At 48.1% G+C, this 13116-nt stretch overlaps 1 protein-coding gene across 1 annotated transcript; it reads right to left on the bottom strand.

Annotated features, from left to right (window-relative positions):
* Window positions 1-1902: 1902 nt before the first annotated feature.
* tes (testis derived transcript (3 LIM domains)) lies at window positions 1903-11450 on the bottom strand. The gene is made up of 7 exons (XM_036518055.1): window positions 11285-11450; window positions 8521-8606; window positions 6343-6595; window positions 4889-5470; window positions 3746-3961; window positions 2997-3155; window positions 1903-2685 (listed from the first exon to the last, which is right to left on the bottom strand). The coding sequence occupies exons 1-7, from the start codon at window positions 11309-11311 to the stop codon at window positions 2494-2496; spliced, it is 1515 nt and encodes a 504-aa protein (XP_036373948.1). The 5' UTR covers window positions 11312-11450; the 3' UTR covers window positions 1903-2493.
* Between the last annotated feature and the right edge of the window lie 1666 nt (window positions 11451-13116).

A 13116-nucleotide genomic window follows, 5' to 3' on the forward strand; every position in this document is an offset into this window, starting at 1 on the left:
ACTGCTTCCTGAGCTGAAGTCATCAGTCAGAGCATAATTCACTCTCTTAACTGCAGGAGCAGGAGAGATCTTGTGCCTGCACCTTCTCAATCAGGAGGTTTAAAATGCAACCCCCTTATTGCTGGCTTTAACATCATTTAAAAACTGGTTCAAATCTAAACTGCACCACTTGTCACTGTGACATCACTGAAAACATTTAAAGCTGTGCTACTTTTGCCACAAGAACAAGAGGGAAAACAACCCTTCTAGAGTTCATTGCCACAGGGTTTTATGGGTATCTTGTAATTAGCAACTGTTTAGCACCTGCAAAATGGTTAAAATTTGAGCCTTGAGATAATTACATCAATTACACAATCAGGATGTGAGATGGAACGTCTGCCACATGGCAAGTGTACCAAACCACCGCAATTCCTGACACAAATTCATATTAATTACATTCCAGTTACTTAATTGATAAGATAATTAATTGCCTAATATGCCATATGTATCTACTATCTATTTAAATCTGAAACAATGTTGAACTCAGAGAAATCTAGAATGCTGAACTGTCACACCGCTTAATGAGACTTGGTAAACCATAAGCTCTAAATAAGAGTGGATGGATGACCTCTCTTTGAAGATCTCTGGGAGAAGCTCAAGGCCAGTCAGACCATGTGTAAAGTCATCAAGCTGAAACTGATTAAATTCACTCTGCAAGCCCTCTGACTCAAATGGAAAAACTTGGTGTGGTGAGTCTGGTAAGCTCAGCGACAGCTGTGAAACACAGATGCTTGTAGTAAAGGCTTTTGTAAAGATTCAGATCTCACCCATTTGTTGAATTCCCTGATTTGCAAAGACAACATGTATTTCCCCCACTAATATCATTACTAATAAATTACTAATTAATTAATTTGTAGAATAACATGTAAATAGGATTACAGTCACTCCATGTTTTTGATCCTTTTTTGTCTTTATTCAGCAGTGATCTGAGTGAGGCATAAAGGCACAGACACACATGAAAAGCACCTCTCTCTGCAGTGATGGGATTAAGACCATGTCAGGTATATATTTGGTGAAATGCTTGTGATATTATCATAAGTGGGTGTAGGACATAATAAACTCCGGCTGGTTTATTTTTCCACTTTCTGGGATGGCTCTGAAGAGGATCAGGAAACTCCTGAAAGTAAATATCACCCTGTGAACCTGTAACGAACCACAGAGACACTGTTTCTCCTGTCAGCCAATAAGGCCAGATCTCTCTCCCAGCGTTCCACAGACAGCACAGACTCTCCTTCGGAAGGAATGCTGGTCTTACCTGTGTTTGAGACGCCTCACCTTTACTGACACATTGTGCTTGCTTTAGTTTAAAGTTAATCAATTACACCAGTACTCTATGCTTTTCTTTGTGTATTTTTTTACATTGATCTGAAAAGTTATGAAGATGTATCGATTATTCTGTCACATTCTCAATAATATTTTGCTATGTGCCTTTTAGAAGCCACATGAAAATGTAAAAAATACCAGCTGGTTCCAGTGAACTTTGCAGAAGTAGTTTAACAAAGATAAACATGCACAAATGACAAGTGCTTGAATGAAGATCGATATGATCCTACAGTGCCAGTCTGTTTGAATGCAGAGGGAAACAGCGCCCCATAGTGGCTATGTGGTAATATGAACGCTGCCATTAAAGCTTAGTATGGTCACAGTTATTTTCACAGACCAGAGTTCTCCATTTTTACTGTCTAAACACAGTGAACCAAACTGCAAGTTATCACTTAATGTAAACCACTTAATGTCTGGTGTGCAGCACATTGCCTTCATAAAAAACAGAAAAACAAATGTTAAATATGTTAAATATGCTGGCATTTTTACTGTTGAAAAAGCTGCTTAATGAATTCAGACAGTGGCATAGAGTGGGCCACATAAGGCGCACCTGTACTCTACACTCCACATCCTTCAGCGTGAGGCTGGCTAAGAAGATCGGCCTGGGAGGACAGCTCCACGCCAGGAGCAGAGACAGACCTGAACCACAGGCACCTCGTTTAATTCAAATGTTTATTCGGTTCCAGAGCGGATCAAGCGTGCATAAGACAGTATAAAGTGCATTTGATCAGACAGAAAGGAAATAATGGCACTTAAAGAAACACGGTTGTGGAAACTGACACTTTGCGTAGCATTGCTGTGATAGAGTGAGACCCTGGAACAGGACAATAATACTGCACACACCCCTCTGCAGGAACGCAGGCGTCTGATTGGCCTGGCCAACGGCTCTGCAGCAGAGATCAGTACGATCCCCACAAACACCCCGCACCTGAAACAAGTGTGGCACAGGTGCAGAGAAGAACATTTCGGTACCGTGGTTCACATTAATGCAAAGTGCACTGCTTCCTGTACAGGGGCATAGAAAAGACTTCCTTTGTAGGCCTCTAGGTGGCGCTGAACAGCTACTGGCCATTAGAAGACCGTGAGAAGGTTCGAGGGGCAGGAGGAGGGCAGATTTCGGAGGGCGCGCCTCTAGGCCAGGGTCTTCTTTTTGCACTCGACGGAGCAAAAGAGCATTCCCTGCACGGCCATGAAGCGCTGTCCCATCAGGCACTTGGAGCAGCAGGAGCACTGGAAGCAGGCGGGCTCGGCATGCCAGTGGTGCTCCCCGTACGACACCCGCTGCGCCTCCGGCTCCACCGCGTTCTGACAGGCCGAGCAGCGCTGGGGGAGGAGACACGCGATGACATCATCACTGCGCACAGCTCAGGAGCCACCACCAGGTGTCACTATACTGCTGACTATGTGAGCACTCTGAGTGACTGAATGACCAAATGAATGAATGAATGAATGAATGCACTGCTACAGTACTAGTGATGGGAAGATGAGGTCCCAAAATGGGCGGAGCCATCACAGATTATCTATGACTCACTGATTTGCTAAGGAAAGAATTGGCTGTGTTTGAGAGTGTCTGTGGGGTGTGTGACGGGGACAGTGTTTGGGAGCGTCTGTGCGGTGTGTGACGGGGACGTTACCACGGCGTGGCTCTTCATGTAGCAGGCCCGGCAGATGGGTTTCTCTCCCTCCATGACGTAGGTCTCCCCGGCCAGCACACAGTCACAGTCGAAACAGCAGAAGTGCTTCAGGTGCCAGTTCTGCCCCTCCGCCTGGGTGTACTCATTACTGAAGATCAGCTGGGGGGAAAATGAGGCACAACCACAGACAGGTGACACACTGCCCTCCTCAGTCACCACACAGTGTGCTGCGTATCTGAGGCTGCTCCATTAACACAGTGTGCCACATAGGATCCGTGTTTCAGCTGGCTTTTTGCGAGTTTGTGTCTATAAACTGATTTTGAGATATTTGGTTCCTCCTTCCTCTGTGCAGGAGGCTGTGGTTAGTAAGAAAGGTTCTGGTGCTGTCTGTGTTCCTATGCTGACTACGGATGTTCTGTTCATAGACCACGCCCCTCATGAATATTCAATACCATCCAGCAAATCCACACACTTCACCTTCAACAACAAAACAAAGAGAATTTTCAATGTAACACTTTGAGCTGAATTAGCTCTGTCCAAAGAATGTTGCCCTTCTGTACGATACAGGCGATTCACTTCTTTTGTTAACAGGAAGCAGATGGAAGCAGACCTCTCTATCTGTGTGTAATATCTACAGTTCACCTCTTGTGTTAACAGGAAGCAGATCGACACGGTCCTCGTCCGTATGTGTGAGCTACAGTGAACTTCCTGTATGAACAGGAAACTGAGTGAAGCTGCCCTCTTCGTACCTCATCACAGCCTCCACAGCGGGGCTTCTCACTGTCGCCGTAGTGACGGCCACAGTACAGCTTGCCCTTCTTCCAGAAGTAGATCATGTCGACCAGCAGCTCGGTGCAGGTGCAGCACACAAAGCAGGCCGGGTGCCACAGCTTGTCGTAGCCCGCCCGCTCTGCGTACACCGCCGGCTCACCCTCCCGCATCGGCTGCTGGCAGTGCTGGCACGACTGCAGGACAGGAGACATGCGCTGAGCCAAAGCGAACGTCTATGGTACATGGTAAAGGACATCTATGGTACAGAGCAGGAGAACATCTATGGTACAGAGCAGGAGAACATCTATGGTACAGAGCAAGAGAACATCTATGGTACAGGGTAAGATGGATACACACATGAAACAGTCTATAAAACTCTATGGCCCCTTTCTTCTTCATTCCAGTCCAAGATCACTCAGATAACTCGACATGAATATCGATGAGAGGCCACCAGAACCTTGCTATTACACTGAAACAAGAGAATGAAGGCACTCTTTCTCCACTCCCCAGGATAACGTGGCTGCTCATGAAATTCAGTGACTCCAATAAGGTACAGCTGAACAAGCTAGAGACAGAAACAGCTACTGAGATGTCAATGTTAGCAACAGCATCAATGTTGACTCCAACTGAAGGCGCTGCAGACATTACCTACAAATGTGATCAAGACACGTGTTTTTGATTTGTGAGTAATCACCTTGACTTATTATGGTAAACAGCTCCCTCTTGTGACCAATTCCATATATTGCTACCTGGTTCACTTCGACTGGAGGATGAAAGTGTGAGTGAGAAAAATTAGCCATAACAGGAGGAAATAACTTCAGCAGATACACCTGAGGCAGCTGGCAGAACGTGCGGGTTCTGAGCACACTTACGTAGGTTTGCCCTTTCAGGCCCACGGGTTGCATCCCAGGTGCCCCTGGGGTCCCCACTGTCCCCATGGCCGCAGTGGTCCCCCCGTTTCCAACTCCAGCTCTGGCTCCAATTCCAGTTCCAGGTGTAATTCCCGCTCTGACTCCGGCTCCGGCTCCGGCTCCGGCTCCGGCTCCAGCTCCGACTCCAGCTCCGGCTCCGGCTCCAGCTCCGACTCCAGCTCCGACTCCAGCTCCGACTCCAGCTCCAGCTCCAGCTCCGGCTCCGACTCCAGCTCCAGCTCCGACTCCAGCTCCAGCTCCAGCTCCAGCTCCAGTTGGAATTCCAGCTCCAACTCCTGCTCCAGCTTTGGTTCCAATTCCAGCTCCAACTCCAGCTCCGGCTCCAGGTGGAATTCCAGCTCCAACTCCGGCTCCGGCTCCGGCTCCAGCTCCGGCTCCAGCTCCAGCTCCAGCTCCAGCTCCAGGTGGAATTCCAGCTCCGACTCCAGCTCCAGCTCCAGCTCCGACTCCAGCTCCAGGTCCAGCTGCGACTCCAGCTCCAGCTCCAACTCCGGCTCCAACTCCGGGTCCTGCCCTACCTGGGGCCCCTGTGAGGGCCTGGCTCATCTCCTCGGGCAGTCGGAGGTCACCCACGCCCAGCGCCTCCTGCTTATACTTCTTGACGTACTGCTCCATCTGCTTCACCTCCCCAGGGGACAGCTCGTGGCACTTGGAGGGGTCCTGGTCATGTTCGGGCAGCTGCTTAGCCAGCTGCTTCTTACGGTACACGGCGCCCTCCGAACCGGCCACTGGCCGCTTCTCCGCAGGGAGCAGCTCAATGTAGCGCGCCGCCTGGGGGGGGGGTGAGGGGGAGGGGGAGGGGGAGGAGAGAGGAGGTGAGGAGAGAGGGCGTGAGAAGGGAGAACTTTAGGATGACCTCCTGGCTGCTCTCAGTGACTCACTGGGGTGTGATGTATGCTGAGGAACAACAGCAGCCTGACAGCATCACTCACAGCATTTAATGGCACCGAACGCTAACGCCTGATGGGCACTATGACTGCCCCCTGCAGGCGGAGGGGAGGATGCGTGATCACTACGTGTCTGTCTGTCCGTATGCCGCTCTGGTAACAGGATAATGAAATTTACTGGATGACAGTTTGTGATCGACTGCCTTTAGAACAAGTTGGAAAACATCACATTCTGAAGCTGCTGCTGTTAACAGTGATGTGGGCTTCAGTTTGCCTTCTGACTGGCCAGGTTGCTTGTGCTGCCTTCTGCAAGCATACAGCATGCATGCTATTGCACATGAGAGTCTGAACGTTAAACTGAATGTCCTCCGCGGTTAACATGATCATCAACCCACTGTGCTGGTCTCATTCAGTGTTTCCCTGTGGCCAAAGCCACCTGAAGAGGCGACACACAGCGTGTGAACACCTGGGCACCTGGCTGCAGGTAAAGCTGCTCTCTTCAGCCACAGATCTTATGCTGTTTGAGCGAGAGAGAACTCCACACCAGCAGAATCAACAGCTGAAAACATGACAGCTGCTCTTCCCTACCTACTTTGAGCATGATCATGGCCTTTGGAGTGGACTCATTCTGGTTTGTGTTTTTAGGATTTATGTGGGCTGAAGTCACTAGTGCTGCAGACCTTTACCCCACTGCTCCACTGCCCCAGTGTCCCTCCCATCCCCCACCCCCACCCCCACCATTCCCCAGACCCGTACCAGGCTCTGATTGGCTACAGGCGGCGTCCACTCATATGCCACGGCCTTGACGGCGACGTCCTTCTTGGCGGGAGTGGCATTGACGACGGTTGCCATGCTGCTGCTGTAATTGGGAAGCCCGTCCTTCTTCAGCTTGGCCATGAGGCCCGTGTACTTGGTATCTTCAAACAGCTTCCCCACCTTCCTGTCATCCTCCGTCGCCATTTGCACATCGTGGTCCTCCAGGCCGCATTTGCAGTTCCGGCAGATCTTCCTGTAGGGGGCGGGATCACGGCCATTAGGGTCACTCCCATTTAAAGGCACAGCGACCTTTTATTCTCCAATCCAAAGCCTGGAATGCAGGGTGGAGCCGTGACAGGAAACTGACAATTCATGTCACACCACAATGGGTGGAGCAACCATGTATGAGCCAATCAAAAGACATTGCAAAGACACTCCACAGCAAACCACCATGATTGGTGCAAGTCAGTGAATCACTGAATACACACCATTGCCCTGCCATTTCAGTTTCTGGTTTATGAAACCGAGCTCTCACATCACTACAGTTTATAGCAGCAATCACTCCAAACACTGTGCACATACTGTACAGCATGTAGCTACATGCTTTTTATCCCCACAGCTAGGGCAATTTACACTGAAGAATGTGCATTTATATATTGAACAGAACTACCACTCCATAATGTTAGTGTTAGTTAGTCCTGCATTTCTGCCTTTAATTGTAAATTTAAACAGTAATATCATTAAACGCTACTACAAATACACAAGTTATAGTACTGTCTCACACATTGGGGTCTTTGGGGTCTGTCATGTTATACCTTGTAGCATGTATATTAATATGAAAAATTCCCTTTTTAAAATGTACAATAGTGTTGAAGAGCTGTACTTTCTGACAATGACAGTGTGTCTACATGAGGAAAAACAATGTGATAATGTGCAAGAGGAAGCAGTGTTTAGATTAAAAGCTCATTTCTGTGAGCAGAGATAATAACTCATAGTGTTTTTCTTGAAAAACACAGTCCTGAAAAGTTCCTAAGCACAGACAGATAAAAGGTGAAGTGAGCAGAAGGCTGGATTCATCTGCCTCTTCAGCAGCGGGGACTGCAGAGATCTTTATCTCCAGGGTGACACTGGAGGGCCTGGCTCACTCTCCGGCAGCTGTTTCAGCTTCCTCCTGTGAGAGAGGAAGTCTCCCACACAGCGTGGTCGCAGTGGCAGCGCACCCTGCTTCCTGTCTGCGCTGTCTCTGACAGAGCGGGAGAGCGGCCAGCTGTCCGCTACCGCTCAAACCCGCTTACAGCTGGGGAGGGAAGAGCGGACGGCTGCATTTCAGTCCCACAGTGAAGGCAGGTACAGAACGGAGGCTTTCAGTCCCCATTCCCGAGCAGTTCAGGCCTGTCTCTGCTACCCAGGCCCAAAGGACCTTACATCATAGCCTTGGACTGCCAGGCATGCTTTGACTTGAACAGACACACAAGTACTAACTGGAATGACTTAAAATACTTTAAAAAAAAAAAACCTCCACTGTGATAGTCCTTAACAAATAACAAATAATAATTTTTTCCCACATCAAACTTTCTATTCACATGAGAAATCTACACGTTTTAATATAAAATTTAAACTTCTGGAGAGTAAATAGTGTATTGTACCAAATGAAAACATTAGCAGTAAGACAACAGGCTAATCCACAGGGAGGGAACAGCTAGAGGAAGAGGGGAGACAGGTCAGGGAAACTGGGATCCCCCAAACCTCCCCCACGACACGGGACACCACACACCAGAGGGCTCATTTCCTCCCCACTCAGTGCCCTCCCTCCAGACCATCAGGGCCGGGCAGACCTGGGGCACCGCCGGGTCGTTGTCATGGAGACTGACCGCAGCGGGCAGCAGGCTTTCTGTTGAGTGGGTAGCTGCAGACAAAGAGGGTATCCTGCCCAGCAGAGAGGCTGAAACTTCCCCCCAGGTCCTGAACACAGCCCGCACTTGACCGACTGGAACGAAATCCAGCAATGATTTACAGCAGCACGGAAAGGCAGAAATATTTCACCATCAGCTAAACTCATGATGTCACAGCAGATAGCTCTCACAGCCTCTGCAGGAATGGTTTTCACAGCGTGTGTTTATCACAGACACACAGCAACAGACACACCGCAGACGGCTCGAAAGGGCGGGGCAGACGCACCTCCAGAAGTGCAGCTCGAAGCCCTCGCATTTGTCCTTGCACTTCAGACACGCTGCTCCTGCGCCGATCTCGTGGCCGAGCGTTATCTGTGAAGAGAGAGAGCCACGTGAGACCCGCTGCATCGGTGCCTCACAGCTGAGACCCGCTGCACTGGTGCCTCACAGCTGAGACCCGCTGCATCGGTGCCTGACAGCTGAGACCCGCTGCACTGGTGCCTCACAGCTGAGACCCGCTGCATCGGTGCCTCACAGCTGAGACCCGCTGCATCGGTACGTCACAGCTGAGACCCGCTGCATCGGTACGTCACAGCTGAGACCCGCTGCATCGGTACGTCACAGCTGAGACCCGCTGCATCAGTGCCTGACAGCTGAGACCCGCTGCATCGTTACATCACAGCTGAGACCCGCTGCATCGGTACGTCACAGCTGAGACCCGCTGCATCGGTACGTCACAGCTGAGACCCGCTGCATCGTTACGTCACAGCTGAGACCCGCTGCATCGGTACATCACAGCTGAGACCCGCTGCATCGGTGCCTGACAGCTGAGACCCGCTGCATCGGTACATCACAGCTGAGACCCGCTGCATCGGTACATCACAGCTGAGACCCCCTCCATCAGAACCACCCAGCTGTGAGGTCCACTCCCTCAGAACCACTCAGTCACTAAGCTCACCCAGCTCTGGCACATTACTGTACTGCCTCACAGACACCCACACCCAGGGGGAAATACATGGCATTTGTGTGTACCAACTATGCATTTATACAGTTGCATATTTACTGACGCCTTTCAAGTACAGGTTAGTACAACTGTGCCTCATGTGGGATTTGAACATACAACCCTGTGGTAATAAGTCCAGCAAGTTGTCCACACAGTCCAAACAACAACAATCACAGTTTTGATTTACATACAAAAATTATGGACACAGATCAGTACTGTGCTCTCCAAATAAATGCCATGTCAGATCTTTTTAGAGACATGTTTTTGTCTGCTGTTGGCAAAGCACTCAACTTTTCAGTTAACGGCTACATTCAGGGAAGCCGTTCTCCCCGGGATCTGTCTGCCTGTAGGGGCTTAACCACATTCAACCGCTGCCTCCAGGGGCATTTTTGGGGCCCTCCCCTGTGACCAAACACCCCTTTCTGGACAAACAGCACCTCATCCCCATTCAGGCCTACTTTCACTCAGGCTGCCTTATATGGGCAAGTATTCAATGATGCTGGAACAGCAGCAAAGTGTTTGGAGAGTGTATTTTTTGCTGGAGGAGGGCCTAAAATGTGGCATGCTCTCAGAAGATCTGGCAGCCTGTCGTTACCGAAGAATGTGAGTCTTGACACTGGCTTTTTAAAAGCGTGACCCTGTGAATAATGCTCAGATCATCATCCACGCTGCATTCAGCAGAATCCTCACTCTGGCAGCAAATCTGCCAGAGGGTTACCGCGTTTTAAAGAAGGGGTCCCTCCTCCCTGGACAGCAGCACGGATCAGAATGGGAGTGCACCACGGCTCTTTTGAGAGGCTCTGAAAACAAGCTGTCTCTGAAAACATAAATATTGGTGAATGATTTCCGTGAACTCTTAACGTGCAGAGAAAAGACTGCCAGTTTACGGCTGTATGCCGCGACTCGTTTGGGGTCCTTTCTGGCGACACTGTGCTTGAAATGAGCTTTTGGAATGCCGGTGACTCACTGATTACCAGCACAGTCAGAAACACATGGAGCCGGAGCACAGAGGGACTCATTGTGTCATTTAGTCACTCTGCTCCTGGGTGTGTTAACACACCCTTGCATGCACACCAAGAATGAATGAACATTACAGTCAAACAAAGTCTGATAAGACCTTTGCACCACCAAGAACACAACATCCCTGTGGATACTCAAAGCCCTTTACAGAGACTCACTTAACAATCTTCCCTAGTGGGAATTAATAAAAACATGAATTAATATAAAAACAGTAACTGCAATATATGAAAGAGAAAAAGCTACCGAGAACTGTCGGTGCTCTGACTGTTGAACAGAACAGGACACCGCGAGACACTAATTAGAGAAATCAGGAACGCTTTTATGGGGTTTTTATCTGCGTTTACAGTTTATTGAGACGAAGCTGGACCTTTTCCAGTGATCAGCCACAATAAAACGGCGAAGGAGCGCAGACGCGGCGCAGCTGTTCCGTGCGTTGCACATCTGTCACCTCACTGCAGCGGAACAATGGAGCCCGATTCCGCACGAAGCCATGAAATCCCACACCGCACAGCCTGCCAGGAATGTTTCACTTTTTAAGATTTAGCGTTCTAAACACACTTAACACACTGCTCGCTGAACTGAGCTTTCCAGTTGGCCCAGACGTAGATCAGGCACTAAGCGTAATACTTTTCCATACCGTTTCATATCATCTAGTTCGCGAGGTGGACTCGGGGTGTAGGTTCTGCATCTAACTTCAAATTATCTAGTTAAACAAGCTCCTTAAGAAACTCTAACGTTAGGTCTTGGTTAATGCAGAGTCTGCCTACCAAAGTAGCGAACGATTTGAATCCAGAAGTGGATCCATCGCGTTTCTCAGTCCTCACACTTTGTGAGAAATATCACACTCGATTTTAAGATTATAAAAACGGACAGTCATTTAGAACGCAAAGGAAGCTTCCGGTCAGCGACGGTGGTAACTCAGGAAATGCACGGAGCTACCTTGCTGGCTTGTAACTAACGTTATCGTCTACCTTTATGGGCGTTGCCATTTTTTGTTCTTACCGGACCCGTCTTAAGACAGACATACCTTTTTAATTTCCTTTTCCACTTCCATGTTCCAGCACTCCAGCACTTAACTGTGTTAAGCAGTGATAAAACGTGGCAAACTAAAGACGATCAGATTAATAACATACAGTAAGTAACTCGCAGGTCCCGGGCGTCAGATGTGCACGTAGCCCCCCACACTCCGGCCGATTGCTGCAATCGCGCTGAACGCGCTCCAGCTCCATTGTTCCTAAGAAGGGCTTCCGCTATCTAACTCTACGCCAATAGAAACTGAGCATCGGCGGCAGGCTGGCCAATCACAGGGCGGACCAGCTGCAGGGAGTTTTGCGGAAAAACGGAGTTTCGCTTTAAGTGACTGAACTTGTGGTTCATCTTCCTAACACAGCTCTGCACTGTGGCCACAGCACAGCTGTGCTAAAATAAAATATGTTGTAGGATTTTAATAATGCTTCGACGATCGACCCATTGTTGAAGAACATTTAAACACACCAGCTCCATCCATAGAGTTTATACTATCAGAGGATAAACACTGAAAGAAAACAAAACTATATATCCAGTTCGTCCGTTGTAATGAAATAGTTTTAGAACTTCTATATTGGTCAAATATTAAAAAATAAAGACAACACAATCTTCCTATTTTGATAATAAAAATCCATCCATGGTCAACCACCGCGAGTGGCACCGTCATCATGACAAAAAAGGTCTTTTTAAAGTTCATTTTCAGGTACTGACCGCACTTTACAACCAGGTTTGGTGAGTTTTGGCCCCAGACGCACCGCACCCCTGCAGAGGCCGGAAGCGCGCTCCGGTGCGGTTTCCCGTTGCAGCAAACAGCAGCCGCCCGCATGTGGTGTTCTGCAAGGGAAACACGAGCAGGTCCGTCATTCAAGAGGAAGGGTGGAGAGAGTATAGAAGCAGTAGTAACTGCACTATTAATAATAACGACATGGGCAATAAATAAATAAATAATTAAACAAGGATAATAACTTGTATCACTGTGCATTCATATAAAGATAACGATAAAAATGGGCATCTGTATATACTGCTTGGCAGTGAACCTTTCCACCAATGACAGAAATGCATTGAGAGATTATGGATTTGTTGCCACATGTTGCTATACAGGACAGTCACTAAGAGTATGTGAGGATTTTAAACACAACGGACAGCTGTACGTACAGGCAACAGGCTATTGTAGTGAGAGTTAAAGTGTTACAATGGTGCACTACTCACAACAATGCACACTGAAATCACAGCAGTATCTTACATATGTTACAAATGCTACATATTTGCATATTAACTCTACACCAACAAACCTGAAGAAGAGTTATAAAAGCAGACCACACCTCAGGTAGTTCTTCCTGGAGCAAGAGAGCTTTTGGGATTTTTTACTCTGTTCTGGTCTCTGGAAAATGACACAGCTGGGATCAAACTCCTCAGTGGAGATCAGCCTCGCTCAAAGTGATCATGTTTAACCACTGAGCTACTTGTGAGCTCAACCATTGTTAAAATATGCACCTTGGATTTAAATATTTCAGTGACTTTTGGTACCGCAACTAAAAGAAAATGGGCTTTTGTAAGGCTTCATGAAACTATTGTTCTTAGTAAACTCCACATACTCATGCATGGTTCAGTGAACAGAGCAACCACCTCCAATCAACCAAACTGGTAGAAAGACAGTTATTAAATACATTTATTAAGTACATTTCTCGACAATGGACAACCAAAAACATCAAAACTGCTAGTTATGGTAAACAGGCAGTATTGTGTACACACAACTAATTTAATTTACTGAACTTTGATAGCAATGGATATTGAGTACAATCAAATCTGTTAAACAAAATTAAGGCCATTTCT

The sequence above is a fragment of the Megalops cyprinoides genome, chromosome 23 (genome assembly GCF_013368585.1).
Source record: "Megalops cyprinoides isolate fMegCyp1 chromosome 23, fMegCyp1.pri, whole genome shotgun sequence".
In the NCBI taxonomy this organism is placed as follows: Eukaryota; Metazoa; Chordata; class Actinopteri; order Elopiformes; family Megalopidae; genus Megalops; species Megalops cyprinoides.

Coding starts and splice junctions, on each gene's coding strand:
- tes (XM_036518055.1), bottom strand. CDS start 11,311: ATGGAAGTGGAAAAGGAAATTAAAAAG. Junction 8,607..11,284: donor TGGAAAAGGAAATTAAAAAG/GTATGTCTGTCT, acceptor CTCTCTTCACAG/ATAACGCTCGGCCACGAGAT. Junction 5,471..6,342: donor CTGTAGCCAATCAGAGCCTG/GTACGGGTCTGG, acceptor CCCCCCCCCCAG/GCGGCGCGCTACATTGAGCT.